The 24,130-nt window shown below is 34.0% G+C and overlaps 2 protein-coding genes across 2 annotated transcripts; both read left to right on the top strand.

The window, feature by feature from the left end:
* The first annotated feature begins 1,413 nt into the window (after positions 1–1,413).
* Positions 1,414–4,490, top strand: LOC144442698 (transmembrane protein 180-like). The gene is made up of 4 exons (XM_078132072.1): positions 1,414–2,304; positions 3,074–3,228; positions 3,584–3,667; positions 4,208–4,490. The coding sequence occupies exons 1-4, from the start codon at positions 1,414–1,416 to the stop codon at positions 4,488–4,490; spliced, it is 1,413 nt and encodes a 470-aa protein (XP_077988198.1).
* Positions 4,491–18,606: 14,116 nt separating this feature from the next.
* On the top strand, positions 18,607–21,372 carry LOC144442699 (transmembrane protein 180-like). Its single transcript, XM_078132073.1, has 4 exons — positions 18,607–19,494; positions 19,797–19,951; positions 20,146–20,229; positions 21,093–21,372. The coding sequence occupies exons 1-4, from the start codon at positions 18,607–18,609 to the stop codon at positions 21,370–21,372; spliced, it is 1,407 nt and encodes a 468-aa protein (XP_077988199.1).
* Positions 21,373–24,130: the final 2,758 nt, after the last annotated feature.

The following is a 24,130-nucleotide window of genomic DNA, read 5'->3' on the forward strand; positions in this document are numbered from 1 at the left end:
ATGTATGTGTGTATTGATCACAAACATCCATAACCCGTGATACCTTGCAAAATATTATAAATTGTCCATATTTTTATTAATAGTATGTAGATAGCAGATATGTGAATGGAACCCAGCCGGTGGAGTACTATAATGTGTGTAGCAGTGGCATTACCTTTTTAAAATAGATGTTTCAATGATGAATTAATATACTATTGATATCATTGATGTTGGTATGATTCTGACATTAAAGTGGTCATATGGATGAGGATTGAATATTTATTTTGGATTTTTTAATTTATAAAACAATTTTATCATGACTTCCTATTTGTAAAATCAATGGGGAAACAACATTTGTCAAGTCCGTATTCGTTAGTCAATAAATTGCAAAAGATTAATAAATGTGTAAAATGTTTGTTACTGTACGTACAATAACAAACATTTTACAACATTTTTTAAGCTTATTGAGTTACAAACATAGACTTAATGTTGTTTCACATTGGTGTTTCAAGTAGGAAGTCATGATAAAATGTTTTTATAACCTAAAAATCCTAAATGAATACCAAATCCGAGCTCATTCATATGGCCACTTTAAATCTGATTTTTGGAAATGGATACCAAGTCTTGATTGACACAAATTACAGCGTCGTCGTCCCCCCCCCCCCCCCCCCCCGGATATCTTATTCAAAGTAAAAGTCAATACCATATACCATATACCATACACGTTCCATGGTGTTACACATAACAGTGTACAGACTGAACATAAGCAATGAAGCATAACAATTAAGACTATGTTTTGCCCATTGTTAAGACTCCTTCATAATGTCAATTCCTTCCTTGTGGACCACTAACTATTTTTGGATTTTGGGACAATATAGATCAAGAAAATAGTTTGCAAAAGTATGTATGGACATATTTGTAGATGAGCTAGTGGATTTCAACTATAGGTCTTGAAACCTGGAGAAAGCATTACCCTTGTATCGCCAAAACAATTGTTGTAACCTTTTGATATAAATTAAATAATTGTTATATATACTGACAATTATACCATGCACAAGCCAAGTTGAACCAAAAAATATGGAATATATATCCTGGTAGTTCTATGTCATGACAACATGTGTCTATGTCATGACAATGTGTGTCTACATCATTGGTTCTGCTGTGTTCCAAATGAGTCAAAACATTCAAAATTGCTACTACTTTTTCTTTGCTATTACTGGCGCTGGTATAATTATGTTATTCTCCAATATTTTTCTCAATTCAGCTGGAAAATACTCGGGACCTAAGGGTTTTGTCACTACTCGTCTAGTGACTTGTAGTGACAAGACCCTTTATAGTTCACTCATATTTTCCTTGACTGAACGGAGAAAAATATTGGGGAGTAACATCTAATTATTCTTGTCGTATTTTACAGGTCTACTCAGCAGGTCAAAAATGGCAACATCAGGTCAAAGGTCATCAGTTCATTGGAATGCTGTAGCATTCAGTGCGTCAACTCTGGCATCAGCCATGATGAATTCTGTCTTCCAGTTTTATTATGTCAAGTTATTCCTAAACCATTACCACATCAGTCAACCCATGTTTCACTGGGCTCAGATTATATATTCAGTATGGAATGCAGTCAATGATCCATTGTGTGGATACTTCCAGGATAATTCTAAACTTGACATATTCCGTGTAAGACGTCTGTCCATTCTCTACGGAGCGCCACTCTTCGCACTCAGCTTTCTGCTACCTTGGTTTCCATGGCAACAAAGCAGTACTGGCGGCTGGTTGGTTGGACTCCATCTCCTTGTTAGTTTATGTTGTTATGATGCACTTTTTACATTTGTGTTACTCGCACACTGTGCGATTTTCACAGAAATGTCAAAGCAACATAGTGTTCGCTTACGTCTCATACGATACAGCAGAGTGGCATCCATGATTGGGTCAACTGCAGTTCTTTTCTCAGAAGTCATATCGGACAGTCTTCAAAATATGAACACTTTTCGCACATATTGTGTTGTAATTGCAATTCTTAGCTGGTGGTTTTTGAGGTATACAGGGAAGAATGTGACAACACACTATGATATCGCTTCAAACACTGACAGTAAAGAACTAGATGAAAATAAGGCGACAAATGATTCAAGCATATGGAAGTTATCATGGCAGATAATAAAACAAAAGAACTTCCTTTTATTTGTGATGATGAATTTCTGTCAAGTTTTTCACGTTACCTACCGTATTAACTTTCTTGCCATATTTGGTGATGCTCTTATACCACAAGAGGATGTGTTACCTGTTGTACGAAAGTTTGTGTATGGTTCTGCTTTCCTTTTACCTCAGGTAAGATTATATTTTTTAACAAAAATGAACATGTACGGCAACTTATTCACACTCTCATAAAGGTTTTCAGTCCCCAGAAGGAGTACTATTACCATGGACTCCATCCATCCGTGCATGCTTCCATCCGTTTGTCTGTAATACAATATTTCTTTGATATGCAATGCTATATCCAATTTCTTTCAAACTTGGCACAAAGGTGACAATTCATATGGGACATGTGAGTGGCATTTTGTTTTTACCACATAATTATGCAAATTTGACCAAATGGCAGCCATATTTGTGGTAGAGCATAACTCAAAAACTGTAATACGCTAAGACTCCATTCAAGTGGCTACCCTATATTATCAGATGTAAGCTTTCTTTTGGACCTTGACCTTGACTAATCATAACATCAAGCCATTTCATGCATATCACAGAGATTTTGTAGTTTTTATTAGTTGCCACCAAATTCTTTTTAAATCATGCCACCATTGTCATATAGCAGTAGAGTATTTGAGGGTGGAGGGGGAGGGAGAGGGGAAGTGTCTTCTATGAAGACTTGTGTTAATGTCAGTTGAAGTGGGTCAAATGTACCCAAGTTCCCTATGTGTTTTTATGGGTGTTACCCGCCAGAAATGTGGTGAAAAGGTATGCAAATCTGTTTAAATTTTACCTGATTTGTCGTCCCGTTCCCCCCCCCCCCCCTCCTTACAGGAGTCTAAGCCTTGGTAAAATCACTTGCTATGAAAACTTTAAAACATAATAAAATGACATGTTTCTTTTCTTGTAGATGTTGACACTTCTGGGTAGCAACCTAGTTGGCAAACTAGGTTCCTATAGAGTCATACTTGCATCATTTTATATCAAAGTTGGTACATCTGTCTTTATGTTTTGTATTGGAAGATCTCATACATGGTTCCTGACTACCTTCTTACTTGTTGATGTGTAAGTACAATAAACACATTTTGGAATTTATATTTATCCTACCACTTAGGAAGCCTTTCATTTTGATAAAAATTTCTTCATACCTAATCCCTGTGTGTGCATCAGCAGTTTTTGGTAACTATGGTGACAGTCTACTGTAATTCAGCTATACTTATAGTGGCTTGAAATCAGCTATCTTTGGTATCCATGGTAACAGTGTACTGCCACTCATTTATTTACAGTGACTTGACATCAACCATCTTTGGTATCCATGGCAACAATGTAAATGTACTGTAAATTATTTATTTACAGTAGCTTGACATCAGCCATCTTTGGTATCCATGGTAATAATGCAGTGTAATTTGTTTATTTATAGTGCCTTATCGTCAGCCATTTTTAGTCTCTTTAACATGCCTTTAGCTGATATCATTGATGAAGATGTTGTGAAACACAAGAGAAAGTAAGTATAACTACCTGGTAACTTTAATCATTTCTCATTGTGATAACTATTAAAATGATATTTTCCAATCAAATTTTTTACTCACAAGTGGATCCCAACTTTTTTCTTGACATCTCACAGTTCAATGTGGTTTGGAAACAATGCAGTTACCACTATTAATACCCAATTTTCCCTGCTTTCCGCAATCATTTTATATAACATCCATATCAAGTGTGAAGTAACACAGGTTTAATTACAAGGTCCATCTAAACACCCACCACCACTCTCGTCAGAACATTACAGTTATAGTCCCTGGTGGACCAATTTTGGAAGTGAAGACTACAAGGTACAAGGTATAAGACTAGCATGTGGCCTTTCCAACTGCAGTCAATTTGTTTCTACAATGTTGTCAGTTTACAAACAGCAAACAAACCATTGAAAACTAACTGTAGCCCATACATGAAGTTTTTTTGATCAGCTCTATCTGATGCTTCAGTCTCATTCACTGATTTCATTGAGGAAAACAGTTTAACCCCCAAATTGACTGTTATTTCATTTCAGATCACCATTATCATCTATGGTATTTGGTACCAATGCACTGTTTACCAAACCAGCTCAGTCTATAGCACCCATTATGGTTGTTAGTATTTTGAATACCTATGACTACCAATCACTGGTGTCAGATGGACATGTCAACCAAGGCAGTCAAGAACTCTTTGATGTCATGTTTACATTAGTCTGTGTGGTTCCCATGGTGATGGGAGCATTACAAATCCTAATATGGTCACGATACCAACTCAAGAATTGTCATTTGCAGACATCACAGACAGGGGAAAAAGTTTAGCAGCAAGGATATTTTACAAATTCATCATTTTCAAGGGAAATATTAGTTAATGTTTTACTTCGCAGATATATATGTATGGGTTTTAATCAACACATAGTTTAAATTAAAATTACTGAATTGTATTTCTTGATAATAGTATAGAGATATTAAAATATATTATTGACCACCTGTACAAAGTGAAGAAGTTCTTTAACTACAATGTATATAACAAGTAACATGTTTATGAAATACTTTTTTTTCCTTTTTTGTTATAAAATGCTAAAGTGAACAATAGGTCATAAGAAATGACCAGGTCATGTACAGATATAGGCAGCAAAGCACTGTATAAGTAAATCTCATGAGCCAAAGCAGTGGTTCACAGCAGCAGCTTAAGAGTATGTTAGAGTATCTTCTGTTACTTCAGGGTGCTAGTAATGGCAAAAAGACAAAGAAGAGCTCGTAACGACAAACTACACAGGGGCTAGTAATGGCAAAAACCAAAGAAGAGCTCGTAACGGCAAACTACACGGGGGCTAGTAATGGCAAAAACCAAAGAAGAGCTCGTAATGGCAAACTACACGGGGGCTAGTGATATGGCAAAAAACCAAAGAAGGGCTTGTAATAGCAAACTACATGGGGCTAGTAATATGGCAAAAACCAAAGAAGAGCTTGCAACGGCAAACTACACGGGGGCTAGTAATAATGCAAAAACCAAAGAAGGGCTGGTAATGGCAAACTACATGTGGGCTAGTGATATGGCAAAAACCAAAAAAGGGCTGGTAATGGCAAACTACACGGGGGCTAGTAATATGGCAAAAACCAAAGAGGGGCTGGTAATGGCAAACTACATGGGGGCTAGTAATATGGCAAGAACCAAAGAAGGGCTAGTAATGGCAAACTACATGGGGGCTAGTAATATGGCAAAAACCAAAGAACGGCTAGTAATGGCAACAACCAAAGAAGGGCTAGTAACAGTGTGGCTTCATTAAAATCCAACAATCTAACAAAAAAACGTATCTGAGGCATGAGCATATTATTATTTTCTCAATGTAATCATTTGTTTCAACTTAGATGTGTTATAACCTTGAAAACATCAAAACATTGCGCTGTTCACAGTCACTTTCATTAGTGAACTAATATTCAATTTAAGAATGATTACAATACGAAATAATGGCACTGTATGTAGTATTTACGAATATTCAAAAAATACCATCACTGGTGTTTGGTGTTTGTCACTAGTGTTTCTCATGCAAACACCAGTGACTATATTTTTTTGAATCTTCACATATACTAATAATGCTATTATTTTGTATCAGAATATTAGTTCACAAGCAAACCTGTGCTGTGTGTATACATGGCAGCTTCATACCTTGAATGAAAAAAGAAATAAAGAAGGGAATAAATCAAATATCTGTATAAGGTTAAGTGCATTTTTATAAGTTACAGTTACCCACCCAATAAATTTGGGAACATTTAAACATGTTTAGCAAGTGGTTCACTGCCGCCAGTGGTGTAGAATGGCTTGGCTTATCTTTTGTTTTTACAGTGTCTGCCAATGAGGGCACTGCTCTTTAGGGTGAGGTTTTGTTTTTTTTTGTTTCTCATCTCCAATGGAATAGTCAGGTGGGTCGGGCGGGCGAAATAAAAAAAAGGGGGGGGGCAAGAAAAAAAATGTATTTTTTCAGTTCTATTCTCTATCCTTTCTGTCCTGTTAGTCTCTATACAACTTCATTTCTCTTCTCTTTATTGAATTCCTTGTTACAAGTCTCTTTCCTTCATTTTAGCAAGGTTGACAAGTCTGTAGAACAACTTTGTAAGAAGATGATTAAATACTTATCATCCTGATGGGTGTACCTCTGTAGCCATGAACTATTGTGTGATTTTATCAGGAGTACTAATACATTCGTCCTATTAATCAAAGTGGCATTGCCATCGCTAACAATGTTTTCAAGTTATCCAATTTGAACTTTAGTATGTAACTTTTTGAAACACTTACGTGATTGTCATCAGTGTGCTAGATGAATTTTCATTTATATAAACCATTACTCCTATGAAACATTTTTCTTCAGTGTGAACTTGTCAAAATAATCCACCAGATAACATGTAAACATTTCTAGAACTCAGAACCCCTTTGGGATTTACTGTTTAAAAGTAATTAAAAGTAATAATGTAAACATCGGAATGTCTTCAAAGGTCATGCATGTCATGGGTCATGAAACGCTATGGAGTCGGTCATTTCCCTGATAATACAACTGATTTCAAGCTAAAAACTGGTCAAGAAATTAGGAATGCAGTATGACTTTTACCAATTTTAAGCATAATTTTGAAAATGATGGAAATATTCAGAGCTATTATTAAATTGCAGCAAAATGTACCGCGTGACAGTATTAATTTTGAGCCCTGTCCCTCATCAAATCTCAATGACTTCTGCCATGATGAAAGACACATGCTGCTCTGACGTAACAAAGGGGTTGGGTGGGTGGGTGGGTGAGAGGGGGGGGGGGTTAGACGGTGGTGTTCTGCCAAGGTTTCCAACAAGTGGGGACACAGGCCCCTTGGTGTCATTTGACAGGGAGTGGGGTCAATTATTATTGTCTATGAAATATTCATATTAATTATCTCAGACCACTATAGAGATACTGTGGTCTGAGATATTCCATTACGTATAGACCATTACCTAACTACATAAAAAAATTCCATTCATAATAACAGTTCCCAGTAAGCTATTTTTTGAAAATTGTGTACTACACATTACACCTTAGAAAAAGAAGGCAATTAAGATTATGTAATTTTAAGTTATATATATATATATATATATATATATATATATATATATATATATATATATATATATATATATATATATATATATATATATATATATATATATATATATATATATGAATGATATATTGTTTAGAAAGATTGAACAGCCAGGTAGTCACAATTTTTAATCTGAATATCAATGAATAGCAGTGCTAAAAATTTATAATTCCCTTTTTTCAGACAAGGACAATGAACAACTTCAAAATAAGTCACAGTGAACATATGATTGAATAAAAACTTTGAGAAATCCTAAACTTGTAACCACTTGTTTCATTTTTAAAATTGTTAGTACACTGCTGTGTTTATCATTCCCTCTTCAAATTCATGACATTTCTAAGAAAAAAAATCCCTGACTTTAAAAAGTACCAAATGTGAACGAAAAACTTACAAATAATAGTCAAACAAACTTTAAAATAATTTATTTTTTATTAATTAACCGTTACTGGCTGTGTATCATGATTTGGTCCTGCTATATCAAATGACAGCATTAGTTACGTACCGTAAACTTGCTGACATTAGGTGTCCTTGAAACTCAGAACTTGAATCTTTAACTAAAACTATCAACAAAGTCAAAGTTGGGATGCTCTGTAAATATTACATCAATTTTTTTCTGATTTGCACAACAAGTTCGTTCTTCATGTCTGACCGGGCGCACATGCATCGGCCGTCTATAGTAGCCATGCCAGTGATTACGCATTGATTCAGTGCCCAACATTCACATGTGTCACTAGCACTGTCAACATCATGCATAATGCAACACGATCCCCTTTTTCGGAATCGAAATACATATGTACTCATTTAATTTAACCCATCAACAAATGAAAATCACAACCTGTCCCATAAATTTGGTTCACGAAGGCTTCTGAGCTGTGGCATGGGAGATAGATGTTCCGGTAGCAAGTTCAGTGTTTCGCACACGTCAGTGATTAGGTCAGAGGTCACGACAGTGACAGTAGGCAAAACATGTGACGAGAGACGTCCATTTCGACGTCTCATCTAATCCCTCTAATTTTTTAATTTGTAGATTAATTTTATCAAAGTTGATCTTTTTGTGGCATTTTTTATGTTAACAATAGAACTGCGCGTTGTCACTGTATCTTATATGATGTCAACAAAACTTTCCCTTACGCAGTCAGTATACACTATGTTGACGCAGGCAGACACAGACAGCAGACATTGGAAGCAGGCAGATATGACCTTTGACCTTCATCATCAAACCCTCTAGCTTACTGTTAAATTACTGTATAACAAGAAACAAGGACTTTACCAACGTTTATCAGTTTCACATACTTTCAAGAGCGGTAATTTATAGATGTAACATAATATAGGACATAACTGAAAACCCAAAGTAAGTTTTTAACAAAATATTCCTATGCATTGTCATATTTACATACAACTATTTCTCCCCATGCTAAAAAGAGTGTGCACATTATTCACCTACCACATGCTTCATAACACAACACTATGTAAGCTGTATAGTAAATTTGGTTGTACCTCAATTTTGTCTTTATACCCAGCAAAGAGTCCACTATAATAAAGGTAATGTTACTAATTCATGGATTTCACTAGTTCTCCTTGCAAACCATTGAGTGTTCACACTATTCACCTAGTAGACAATAATATATACAGTACACTATGATATGATGTACTCCACTTTAGAAAAAGTACATAATATGTGGTGCATTTTGGGAAATTTCATTATTTCATACACAAATAAAATGTTTTTGTTTCATACAAACCATTCAGTGTGCACACTATTCACCTATTTGGCTAGTACAAATCGGCTATAAAAAAAGGGTATTTCATACACAAATCAAATTCTTCTTTTCTTGCAAACCATTGAGTGTGCACACTAATCATGTACAAGACCCAGTAAAGTACTATATCAGCTATCATATGATATATGTGACTTAATATTAAATGTGTGTTTTATACCCAGCAGACACACCTTTATTTAGTATATTATAGCAACATTTACAAATTTCAATGAAACTTCCCATGAGTTTCCCTTGCAAACAATTTCGTGTGCACACTATTCATATAGTAAGCTTAATAAAGATATATATAAGTTATAACATGATATATTTCACTTTTCATAAATTTCGTCTTTCATACACATATATTGATGTGGTGCATTATGGGAAAATTCATTATTTCATACACAAATGAAATTCAATTTTCTAGCAAACCGTTGAGTGTGCACACTATTCACGTATTAGGTCTAGTACAATACTATATCAGGTATCATATGATATATGTGACTTTAAATAAATTTCGTCTTTTATATCCAGCAGACACGCCTTCATTCATGAAATTATAGCAATAATTACTAATTAGTTGAAACTTCATGTGCGTTTTGCTTGCAAACAATTGAGTGTGCACACTATTTGTATAGTAGACTTAATAAAGCTATATATAAGCTATAACATGATATATTTCACTTTTGATAAATTTCGTCTTTCATACCCAGCAGACACAGAAAGATGTGGTGCATTCTGGGAAATTTCACTATTTCATACACAAATCAAACCCACTTTTCTAGCAAACCATTGAGTGTGCACACTATTCACATATTAGGTCTAGTACAATATTATATCAGCTATCATATGATATATGTGACTTTAAATAAATTTCGTCTTTTATACCCAGCAGACACGCCTTCATTCAGGAAATTATAGTAATATTTACTAATTTGGCGAAACTTCATGTGCGTTTTGCTTGCAAACAATTGAGTGTGCACACTATTCATATAGTAGACTTAATAAAGCTATATATAAGCTATAACATGATATATTTCACTTTTGATAAATTTCGTCTTTCATACCCAACAGACACAGAAAGATGTGGTGCATTCTGGGAAATTTCACTATTTCATACACAAATCAAACACACTTTTCTAGCAAACCATTGAGTGTGCACACTATTCACGTATTAGGTCTAGTACAATACTATATCAACTATCATATGATATATGTGACTTTAAATAAATTTCGTCTTTTATACCCAGCAGACACACCTTCATTCAGGAAATTATAGTAATATTTACTAATTTGGTGAAACTTCATGTGCGTTTTGCTTGCAAACAATTGAGTGTGCACACTATTCGTATAGTAGACTTAATAAAGCTATATATAAGCTATAACATGATATATTTCACTTTTGATAAATTTCGTCTTTCATACCCAACAGACACAGAAAGATGTGGTGCATTCTGGGAAATTTCACTATTTCATACACAAATCAAACCCACTTTTCTAGCAAACCATTGAGTGTGCACACTATTCACGTATTAGGCCTAGTACAATACTATATCAACTATCATATGATATATGTGACTTTAAATAAATTTCGTCTTTTATACCCAGCAGACACACCTTCATTCAGGAAATTATAGTAATATTTACTAATTTGGTGAAACTTCATGTGCGTTTTGCTTGCAAACAATTGAGTGTGCACACTATTCGTATAGTAGACTTAATAAAGCTATATATAAGCTATAACATGATATATTTCACTTTTGATAAATTTCGTCTTTCATACCCAGCAGACACAGATGTATTTGGTGCATTCTGGGAAATTTCACTATTTCATACACAAATCAAACCCACTTTTCTAGCAAACCATTGAGTGTGCACACTATTCACGTATTAGGCCTAGTACAATATTATATCAGCTATCATATGATATATGTGACTTTAAATAAATTTCGTCTTTTATACCCAGCAGACACGCCTTCATTCAGGAAATTATAGTAATATTTACTAATTTGTTGAAACTTCATGTGCATTTTGCTTGCAAACAATTGAGTGTGCACACTATTCGTATAGTAGACTTAATAAAGCTATATATAAGCTATAACATGATATATTTCACTTTTGATAAATTTCGTCTTTCATACCCAGCAGCTAGACACAGAAAGATGTGGTGCATTCTGGGAAATGTCACTATTTCATACACAAATCAAACGCACTTTTCTAGCAAACCACTGAGTGTGCACACTATTCACGTATTAGGCCTAGTACAATACTATATCAGCTATCATATGATATATGTGACTTTAAATAAATTTGTCTTTTATACCCAGCAGACACGCCTTTATTTAGGAAATTATAGTAATATTTACTAATTTGTTGAAAGTTCATGTGCGTTTTCTTGCAAACAATTGAGTGTGCACACTATTCGTATGGTAGGTTTAATAAAGCTATATAGTAGCTATAACATGATATATTTCACTTTTCATAAATTTCGTCTTTCATACCCAGCAGACACAGATGTATTTGGTGCATTCTGGGAAATTTCACTATTTCATACACAAATCAAACCCACTTTTCTAGCAAACCATTGAGTGTGCACACTATTCACGTATTAGGCCTAGTACAATATTATATCAGCTATCATATGATATGTGTGACTTTAAATAAATTTTGTCTTTTATACCCAGCAGACACGCCTTTATTTAGAAAATTATAGCAATATTTACTAATTTGTTGAAAGTTCATGTGCGTTTTCTTGCAAACAATTGAGTGTGCACACTATTCGTATAGTAGGCTTAATAAAGCTAAATATAAGCTATAACATGATATATTTCACTTTTGATAAATTTCGTCTTTCATACCCAGCAGACACAGAAAGATGTGGTGCATTCTGGGAAATTTCACTATTTCATACACAAATCAAACCCACTTTTCTAGCAAACCATTGAGTGTGCACACTATTCACCTATAAGGCATAGTACAATATTATATCAGCTATTATATGATATATGTGACTTTAAATAAATTTTGTCTTTTATACCCAGCAGACACACTTTTATTTAGGAAATTTTAGGAATATTTACAAATTTTGATGAAACTACACGTGTGTTTTCTTGCAAACAATTGAGTGTGCACACTATTCACCTATTAGGCCTACTACAATATCATATCAGCTATTATATGATATATGTGACTTTATATAAATTTCGTCGTTGATACCCAGCAGACACAGAAACATGTGGTGCATTCTGGGAAATTTCATTATTTCATATACAAATCAAATTCACTTTTCTAGTAAATCATTGAGTGTGCACACTATTCACCTATTAGGCCTAGTACACTACTATATGAGCTATCAAATGATATATGTGACTTTATATAAATTTCGTCTTTCATACCCAGCAGACACACTTTTATTTAGGAAATTATAGGAATATTACAAATTTTGATGAAACTACACGAGTGTTTTCTTGCAAACAATTGAGTGTGCACACTATTCACCTATTAGGCCTAGTACAATATCATATCAGCTATTATATAATATATGTGACTTTATATAAATTTCGTCTTTCATACCCAGCAGACACACTTTTATTTATACAGTTATAGGAATATTTACAAATTTTTATGAAACTGCACATGCGTTTTCATGCAAACAATTGAGTGTGCACATTATTCATATAGTAGGCTTAATACAGTTATATATAAACTATCACATGATATATGTCACTTTTAATAAATTTCGTCTTTCATACCCAGCAGACACAGACATATGTGATGCATTATGGGAAATTTCACTATTTCATACACAAATCAAACCCACTTTTCTAGCAAACCACTGAGTGTGCACACTATTCACGTATTAGGCCTAGTACAATACTATATCAGCTATCATATGATATATGTGACTTTAAATAAATTTTGTCTTTTATACCCAGCAGACACGCCTTTATTTAGAAAATTATAGCAATATTTACTAATTTGTTGAAAGTTCATGTGCGTTTTCTTGCAAACAATTGAGTGTGCAAAATATTCACCTAGTAGGCCTAGTACAATATTATATCAGCTATAATATGAATTGTTTGATAAATTTCGCCTTGTATGCCCAGCAGATAAGTAATTATATATTAACTTTTTATTTATTCATGGAAACTTCACATGCTTTTACTTGCAAACAATTGAGTGTCCACAATATTAGGCTTTAATACAGATGTATGTCAGTTAAAATTTGATGTATTACAGTTTCCATAAATTTTGTCTTTTCTAACCAGCAGATAGAAATATGTGGTGCTGGGAAGTGTCACTTTTTCAAATCAAATGCTTTTTTTGCTTCCAAACCATTGTGTATGGACATAAAAAAAAACATTGAAGATAAGCAACACTTTATCTTAAACTGTAAAATGTTCACGGACGAAAGAAAATCAATATTAGCACACTTTAAAATATGGCCCCAAGGTTTGACAGACACAGAAAAATTCCTCAATATGATGAACAGTAAAAATGAGAATATAATTAAAGAAGTGGCTAAATACACATACACATGCTTCAAACTTAGAGAGCGGTACACTAGCTGTCCTATAATTGTATTAATAAAAGTGTGTCTGCTGGGTATGAAAGACGAAACTTATATAAAGTCACATATATCATTTGATAGCCCATATAGTAGTGTACTAGGCCTAATACGTGAATAGTGTGCACACTCAATGGTTTGCTAGAAAAGTGAATTTAATTTGTATATGAAAGAATGAAATTTCCCATAATGCATCACATCTTTCAGTGTCTGCTGGGTATCAACGACAAATTTTATATAAAGTCACATATATCATATAATAGCTGATATGATATTGTACTAGGCCTAATAGGTGAATAGTGTGCACACTCAATTGTTTGCAAGAAAACACTCGTGTAGTTTCATCAAAATTTGTAAATATTCCTATAATTTCCTAAATAAAAGTGTCTGCTGGGTATGAAAGACGAAATTTATATAAAGTCACATATATCATTTGATAGCTCATATTGTAGTGTACTAGGCCTAATACGTGAATAGTGTGCACACTCAATGATTTACTAGAAAAGTGAATTTCATTTGTGTATGAAATATTGAAATTTCCCAGAATGCATCACATCTTTCTGTGTCTGCTGGGTATGAAAGACGAAATTTATCAAAAGTGAAATATATCATGTTATAGCTTATATATAACTTTATTAAGCCTACTATATGAATAATGTGCACACTCAATTGTTTACAAGAAAACGCATGTGCAGTTTCATCAAAATTTGTAAATATTCCTATAATTGTATAAATAAAATTGTGTCTGCTGGGTATGAAAGACGAAATTTATATAAAGTCACATATATCATTTGATAGCCTATATAGTATTGTACTAGGCCTAATATGTGAATAGTGTGCACACTCAATGGTTTGCTAGAAAAGTGAATTTGATTTGTGTATGAAATAATGAAATTTCCCAGAATGCACCACATGTTTCTGTGTCTGCTGGGTATCAACGACGAAATTTATATAAAGTCACATATATCATATAATAGCTCATATAGTAGTGTACTAGGCCTAATATGTGAATAGTGTGCACACTCAATGATTTACTAGAAAAGTGAATTTCATTTGTGTATGAAATAGTGAAATTTCCCAGAATGCATCACATCTTTCTGTGTCTGCTGGGTATGAACGATGAAATTTATCAAAAGTGAAATATATCATGTTATAGCTTATATATAACTATATTAAGCCTACTATATGAATAATGTGCACACTCAATTGTTTACAAGAAAACGCATGTGCAGTTCATCAAAATTTATAAATATTCCTATAATTGTATTAATAAAAGTGTGTCTGCTGGGTATGAAAGACGAAACTTATATAAAGTCACATATATCATTTGATAGCTCATATAGTAGTGTACTAGGCCTAATACGTGAATAGTGTGCACACTCAATGGTCTGCTAGAAAAGTGAATTTAATTTGTGTATGAAAGAATGAAATTTCCCATAATGCATCACATCTTTCAGTGTCTGCTGGGTATCAACGACAAATTTTATATAAAGTCACATGTATCATATAATAGCTGATATGATATTGTACTAGGCCTAATAGGTGAATAGTGTGCACACTCAATTGTTTGCAAGAAAACACTCGTGTAGTTTCATCAAAATTTGTAAATATTCCTATAATTTCCTAAATAAAAGTGTGTCTGCTGGGTATGAAAGACGAAATTTATATAAAGTCACACATATCATTTAATAGCTGATATAGTAGTGTACTAGGCCTAATACGTGAATAGTGTGCACACTCAATTGTTTACAAGAAAACGCATGTGCAGTTTCATCAAAATTTGTAAATATTCCTATAATTTCCTAAATAAAAGTGTGTCTGCTGGGTATGAAAGACGAAATTTATATAAAGTCACATATATCATTTGATAGCCCATATAGTAGTGTACTAGGCCTAATATGTGAATAGTGTGCACACTCAATGGTTTGCTAGAAAAGTGAATTTAATTTGTGTATGAAAGAATGAAATTTCCCATAATGCACCACATCTTTCTGTGTCTGCTGGGTATGAACGATGAAATTTATCAAAAGTGAAATATATCATGTTATAGCTTATATATAACTGTATTAAGGCTACTATATGAATAATGTGCACACTCAATTGTTTCCAAGAAAACGCACGTGTAGTTTCATCAAAATTTGTAAATATTGCTATAATTTCCTGAATGAAGGTGTGTCTGCTGGGTATGAAAGACAAAATTTATTTAAAGTCACGTGTATCATATAATAGCTGATATAATATTGTATTGTCCCTAATACGTGTATAGTGTGCACACTCAATGGTTTGCTAGAAAAGTGTATTTGATTTGTGAATGAAATAATGAGATGTCCCATAATGCACCACATCTTTCTGTGTCTGTTGGGTATGAAAGACGAAATTTATCAAAAGTGAAATACATCATAATATAGCTTATATATAGCTGTATTAAGTCTACTACATCAATAGTGTGCACACTCAATTGTTTGCAAGTGAAAAACATCATATGATAGCTGATATTGTACTGTACTTGGCCTAATAGGGGTATAGTGTGCACACTCAACGGTTTCATTATTGTTTGAAATAGTGAAATTTCCCATAATGCACCATATATTTATGTGTCTGCTCGGTAGAAAAGTCGAAGTTTATTCAAAGTCACATCTATAATACGATAGCTGATATATTATTGTACTCGGCCTAATTCTTGTATTGTTTGCACACTGAATGGTGTGGAAGAAAATAAACCTTTGAATGTGTGTATGAAATACCTATTTTTTTTATAGCATACATATAGGCCTAATTGGTGATTTAATAATGTGCACACTGAATGGTTTGAAATGAAAAAAACATTTGATTTGTGTATGAAATAATGGAATATCCCATAATACACCACATGTTTCTGTGTAGAAATTTTTTTATCATTTATACATTGCTGTGTATACTATGTGAATAGTGTGAACACTGGTTTGCAAGGAAAAGTTCTGAAATCCATGACTTAGTAACATTCCCATTATTATAGTTAACTCTTTGAAGGGTATAAAAGACAAAATTTAGGTACAACCAACTTTAATAATACAGATTTCACAGAGCTCTATTTTGAAGCATGGTGAAAACACAGTACTCTTGCATGGGGAGAAACTAATTGTTTGATTAATACTTTAACATGTAAATATCACATTGCATAAGAATAATTTTTTTTTTAAAGTTACTTCGGGTTTTCATTTATGTCTTATATTATGTTACTTCTATGATTCATCACCTCTGAAAGTCTGTGAAACTGATAAAGAAAGGTAAAGTCCTTGTTTCTTGATATACAGTAATTTGACAGTAAGCTAGAGGGTTCGATGTTCAAGGTCAAAGGTCATTTCTGCCTGCTTCCATTGTTTGCTGCCTGTGTCTGCCTGCTTCAACTTAGTTCAGTATACTTCTTGTGGGATTCACGTCGAGTCAGAGCCGTGGACTTAGATAATTTTGATGTCTGCCGTAAAATGAATGCGCCAAAGCGACGCAAGGTGGGAAAATTATTGCTTCATTTGTAATTTTAGGGGGCCAATGTCGCAAGGTCGTGGCCTCGGCAGAACTGGCCTAAGACGCCATGGGGAACCTTACAATTTGCTGTGCTCAGGGGTCGGTCGGAAATAAAAAAACTTTTTTTTTTCTGATGTCGGAGCTTCAAATTAGGGTCGGTCGGGAGATGAGAAACAGAAAAATAAAAAGGGCCGCCCTTATCTCAGTGACCCAGGATCATTTACATCGAAGGCTGTTATTGGTCAGTTGACAGCTCCTCTCCTGACCCGAACAGACGCTGACCGATGTAATGTGCCGAGCCACTTCTGGACCATTCAGTTCTTTCAAAGTTAAGCTGCACAATTGAATTCAATCTTTAACAGCAATGTAGCTCTGGAAACATTCACTTCGAGGCGTATATGTCACATACATGCCAAACACGCATGCTGTACTTTGTACGTTGTGCATTACATGTCGCCATGTTTCTCACTTGTCTGTGATGTACGGAAATCGCAGTCATCAATACTTTATAAGCGACGGACGCACCAAGTTATAAAATATATATTGTTTGATACATTTTTCTGACATTTATATCACTACTTCCCTAATGCAAGAAATAATGTCAGAATCAAGTCTGGATTGTAATACTCCGGCAGCAAGCAGGACTATAGCAGTGTGCAACAAATAATATTGGTCCGTCACCCCAAAACCAAATTTTCAACCAACACGGCAACAGTTTTGCAGCATTTGTCGTAAGTTCTCGGTCCTTATTACGATAGTACGAATTGGAATTTGTATTTAAGCGTGGAGGTATAAGAGGAGATTTAATGAACACCATTTATTCAAATATATATCCAAAATTTACCAACACTGATCCATCACTCATTTGTGGTACTTGCTTTACAAGTACCAATCTCAATCAATTGTTGACATAGACAATGAACGCGAAATTCGAATATTAATCTTGTGATTCAAACTTTAAATTTGATGAATCTTGGAGAAATTATGCTGATAGTATAATTACTCCAAGGATGAATCAAACAGTGAGGACCTGGGAAAGGACTACATTGTTCTGTGAGATTGTAAATAATCAATCATAATATTTTGTGCAGTATCTCCAATTTCTGTGTATAAATACATCCAGTGTATCGAAACATGTAACTGGAACATTATTAACACATAGTGTGACAGAGTGTGTTTTTATTAGTGAAACAGAATCAAGAGTTCTTTTGAAATGTACCTAGTATTTGCCACAGGATTTGTGCTAAAAAATCTGTCAAATTTTCCTACAGTTTTAACTGTAATCAGGTATGTGTCACTTAGTATGAATAGCTGATAACAGCTGCTAAAATCTACATTGATAGATTTTGACAAAATGTTCCTAGCAAGTATATTTATCACAAAAATTTATTACAGTCAGATAGCTTGGCACTACCATCATAAATTCAAACACCACTTTCTGTATTGTATTCAGGTAACTATAGTAATTCAAGGAAGGATGACAATGGATAAGCCAGGTCAGAGGTCATCAATCCATTGGAATGCTGTAGCATACAGTACAACAACTGTAGCAGCAACCATGATGAAATCTATCTTCCAGTTTTATTATGTCAAGTTATTCCTAAACCATTACCACATCAGTCAACCCATGTTTCACTGGGCTCAGATTATATATTCAGTATGGAATGCAGTCAATGATCCACTGTGTGGATATTTCCAGGATAATTCTAAACTTGAGGTATTCCGTGTAAGACGTCTGTCCATTCTGTATGGCGCACCACTCTTTGCACTCACCTTTCTACTACCTTGGTTTCCATGGCAACAAAGCAGTACTGGTGGCTGGTTGGTCGGACTCCATCTCCTTGTTAGTTTATGTTGTTATGATGCACTTTTTACGTTTGTTTTACTCGCACAATGTGCGATTTTTACTGAAATGTCGAAGGAGCATGACGTCCGTTTACTACTCATACGATACAGCAACATAGCATCCATTCTTGGCTCGTCTGCAGTTCTTTTCTCAGAGCTGATATCGAACAGTCTTCAAAATTTTCACACATTCCAGGTTTATTGCATCGTAATTGCGATTCTCAGCTGGTTTTTTTTGAGGTATACGGGTAAAAATGTGACTACACAGTACGACATCCCTTCAAGTACAGACGCTAAAGATGAACATAAAAACACAACAACTACAGAAAGCATATGGAAGTTATCATGGCAGATAATAAAACAAAAGAACTTCCTTATGTTTGTGATGATGAATTTCTGTCAAATTTTTCATGTTACAAATAGTATGAACTTTCTTGCCATATTTGGTGATGCACTCATACCAAGGGAAGACTTACGTGATGTTATACGACAGTGTGTATATGGTTCTACCTTCATCATACCACAGGTAAGTACTCACTTTTACAATGAAATTGTGTGTCAGCATGACTTATTGCAATGTGTATAATTTCATATTAGACTTACCAGTGAAAATTATGACCAAATATGAAATAAAGATAATTTTGATTTTGTCTACAAGTAAATTAATGTAACTATTGGTAACAGTGGTGAAAATAAAAAAGAAACAAATACACCTCCCAATTTCAGACCTACATCACAGTAACTACATGTAACGGTACATATAATTCTTCATTTGTAATTTTGCCCAACCTCTAGCTGTTATTATTTCTTGTCTTTCCTTTCTTGTAGGTGTTGACACTTCTGGGTAGCAATCTAGTTGGCAAACTAGGTTCCTATAAAGTCATACTTGCATCATTTTATATCAAAGTTGGTACATCTGTCTTTATGTTTTGTATTGGAAGATCTCATACATGGTTCCTGACTACCTTCTTACTTGTTGATGTGTAAGTATATCACTCCAAGTGTAGATGAGAAATGTAATTTAGATATGAAAAAAATATTTGACAGATGTATGTAAAAACTTGTGACGGAAAACAGGAAAATTAATTCCTCGGCAGAAATTTTGACAGCCGTTGAGAAAACATATAAGACAATGACAATCATTGTTGGATTTTGTTTTTGAATGTTTTGTTTTCAGGAGCCTATCATCAGCCATATTTGGTATTTTTAATATTCCTGTGTCTGATATTATTGATGAGGATGTCATAAAGCACAAAAGAAAGTAAGTACTTCACTGGCAGGTTTGGTATCAGATCGTGGTATTTATTTATTTATTTATTTATTTATTTATTTATTTTCTGCATCCCTTTTATATCGGGGGCTCACTAAAAACATTAGGAGCAGCATTTACATGTACATAGAAGTCAAATACATACAAAATATCATGTTAAAATAGCAACTAATAACTTCAAAGAAATAAGAGAGAGAAAAAATTACAAATCTCCATCAGGTTAAACATGTTTTCCTATGTTCCATTGCACTATTAGAAATCGCTGGATAAATTTGTCAATTTTTTGACTTAATAAAATGTTATAATTTTTTGTACTGTCTCCTATAAAGAGGCTTAACAGTTCTTTACCTTGTATAAAATCTTGATATAGGTTTGTCTCTGTATGGTTAAGTAAAAGATCTTTTGTATTCTTCATTAAGATGTGACGATAGGTAGAATGATATATAGTGGTATATGGATGATAATGGGCCTTTCATTAGCTTTGTGAGGAATAAAACAGCTTGGTTTTTCTACTTGAAACAATATAAACCAAATCTGTGTTTGTTGCTCAATAAATTGCAAAGTAAAAACTGTGTTTTAAAAGTTAACAGTAAGTAAAAGTAGTGATTTGTAATAAATTTGGTAAGCATGTAAGTAAACACTATGTCACATCCAGTCTTTTCAAATGTCTGTCACTTCCCCATATGTTTACACTTGAATAATTACCAAATCAAGGGTGACATTTCTTTTGAAAATGGAATCAAAGAAAGTAGCCAGTATATTTTGTATATGTTGTTTTGCATACGCTAGAACCAAAAGTTACCAATCGGCCTTGACATGTTAACATCCGAATTTTGATTATTTCTACATTTCAGATCACCATTATCATCTATGGTATTTGGTACCAATGCACTGTTTACCAAACCAGCTCAGTCTATAGCCCCCATTATGGTTGTTAGTATTTTGAATACCTATGACTACCAATCACTGGTGTCAGATGGACATGTCAACCAAGGCAGTCAAGAACTCCTTAATGTCATGTTTACATTAGTCTGTTTGGTTCCCATGGTGACGGGGGCATTACAGATCCTAATATGGTCACAATATCAAATCAGGAATAGCCACTTAACAGTGCCTAAATACTCGGAGACGTAGAACGTACAATATTGCTACTACCAAAATACCATGTAAACTATTGGTAAAGACAAATGAAACACAACGTGTAACAAAATACCAGTAATATGTTAAAGTAGCCTATAAACATCAGATAAAGAACACTGGTATAGATAACGAAACAAACATATCAGGCAATTTGACTATAAATGAAATTAAAAACATTTATATTGTACATTGAGTTTTAATAAATCTTATGGCCGGAGTGCTTTTTCAGTGTGAAAATGTGGAATTCGCTTCCATTTGAAATAAGAAATGCAAAAGACTGTGGACATTTCTAAACATAGTTTAAAGACACATCTTTTCAGACAACATGTCAAGTAATTTAATTTAACTGGTTGGTTTTATTGAAAGTGATTGATTTTAACTTGTCGGTTTTTACACAATATGAATTATTTTAATTTGTCGGTTTTCTACTTTTGCTGATTTTTTATTTTCATTTATTTTTTCCCCTCTGTGTGTGCTGTTATTTTCTTTTCCTCGTTTATTTACTTTTGCGATTTTTAATTTCAGTCAGTGCAATGTGCTGAGATACACGTGTAGCACATTTTTTGCAAGAAATAGATAAATAAAATAAATATTAAGAATAATAATAAGAATAATTGTTTACAAATTTGATATGAATAAGTATCATGGTTCAATTTGAATATGAAGTCACAGGTGATGTTGTATTATTTTTGCTTCTTGGGGTGAATGTTGTCACACTGTAACTTTAATTCCTGCAGCAAATGATGGGTATGGTACTCAGATATAGAGGTGTACTATTTGTGTATAGTTATTATTGCTATGTAGTGGTATTCATAATAAGTATATAATGAAATACATATTTATTTGGACTCTTGCTTATCCAAGTGTGAAATCATGTTACAGGGATATATAAGTAATATAGTTCAAAGTCACACTGTAAGTTTACTTCCTGCAGTAAATGATGTATATGGTACTCAGATATAGAAGTGTACTATTTATGTAGATTTATCTATGCCATGTACATTGCATGGGGAAATAAATAAATATGAAATACATATTTATTTTGGACTGTTGCTATCCAAGGCTGAAATACCTTTTACAGTGTTTTAAATTATATAGTTCAAAGTGATATAGTGCTTGGGGTCACACTAGTTTCACTATAAGAAATCAGATGAAACAGTTTTTGTACAAATGATGCATTCAGTGTGCAATATTATTGTCTGGGTTTTAGGGTATTAGTAAATGTCTTACCCCTAGGGCTGTTTTGCAGCAACTATTTGAGCAAGGCTGAGAGCTGAGGGAAATCATCGCTACATAACGACATGAGGGGGTAATATGACATCAACTAGTGCCTGAATAAGGCCAGGCAATAAATATTTTATAACACAATACATTCTCAGGCATCTAATCTTTCCAGAGTGAAAGCATATCACTGAGTGGACTCCTGTGCTACTGTAATAGTGCCCTAAGGAATATAGAAAATCACTATTGCTCACTGTATGCAAATTGAGGTCACTATCTTTCTGTAAATTATTTTTTTCTTCGGATCAATCTTGCTTCTGAAGCTCTGTCAATGGACCATCTGTGTGTTAAAACTATTTTAAAAGTTAATTTAGATGTTGGAGGCAGCCATATTTGAAAAGCAGTTTACGTGGATCTTATAAATGGAACTCTGTGTGTGATTGGTCAGTTTGTTACTGGATAATGACAGCTTGTAAAAGTTGTACACCTCAAAGGAAAGGATTCATGGGATGATTACAAGACATGTTGCCTAAGAATCTCTGGTCATTTCAAGATGGTCTAGCAGGAACACAAGCAATGACACTAATATGACATATTCCAGTTATACCAAAGATCCAGTCATTTCACAGGTAAGCATCACAAGACGGCACACCACATTTGGCAAAATAAGGGCTACAAGTTTGACCACTTAAAAGAGCATTAGATTAGTGGTTTGACATGTTTTGATTACCTGTAGTCACAAATAAAACCGTGCAATGGCAACAATGATGAAAATAAGTGGCAAACTGAATGACACTCTTCTTACTTACAGCGTGGTAAATTTAACCAAACCGTGAATGGGTTCGAACACCGACCACAATGGTAAGAGGTAAGTGGTTTAACCACTCGGCTACTGACAACCCCTGTGCTGCAGTCTATATGCTACAGTACTCAACTATTCCGGCCCTTACTTTGACCCAAAAAGAGCCTGTGAACAGCACTCCTAGTGGCCAAACCATGAAATCTTTTATCTTTCCTATAACTGGACTATGGCATATTACATGAAAACATGGCAAACAGACTGTAATGACATCATCGGTCCAGGTTTGGGGATTCGACGAACACATCCACAACAGATGATGTCAGTCTAGGCAAGAAAGTATAAGAAACCATTCTGACATCATTTTTAGGAGCAGCATAAAATGTAAATTTATTTACATCCATATAACTAAATACAGCTCTGTAGAAAAATAGAGACATGTAATGTACTCTCTATACCCTACACATGTACACAATTTACTACAAATGTATGTATTTTGGTGCACAAAGATTTGTAGCAGTAATTTTACACACTGGGACATAAATTTATTTTGGTGGACACACAGAAAATTTTATAAAATGCCTATCAACTATCATCACTAAGCAGCCAATTCTGCAAAGGAAATCCCACTTTTTCACAGCTTTGGTTTGAATGCTAATGACATCAAGACGTGGATGACCAAGAATAAGCTCAAACTCAACGACGACAAAACTGAAGTCTTACTCATTACAT

Source organism: Glandiceps talaboti, chromosome 11 (assembly GCF_964340395.1).
Source record: "Glandiceps talaboti chromosome 11, keGlaTala1.1, whole genome shotgun sequence".
NCBI classification, from domain to species: Eukaryota; Metazoa; Hemichordata; class Enteropneusta; family Spengelidae; genus Glandiceps; species Glandiceps talaboti.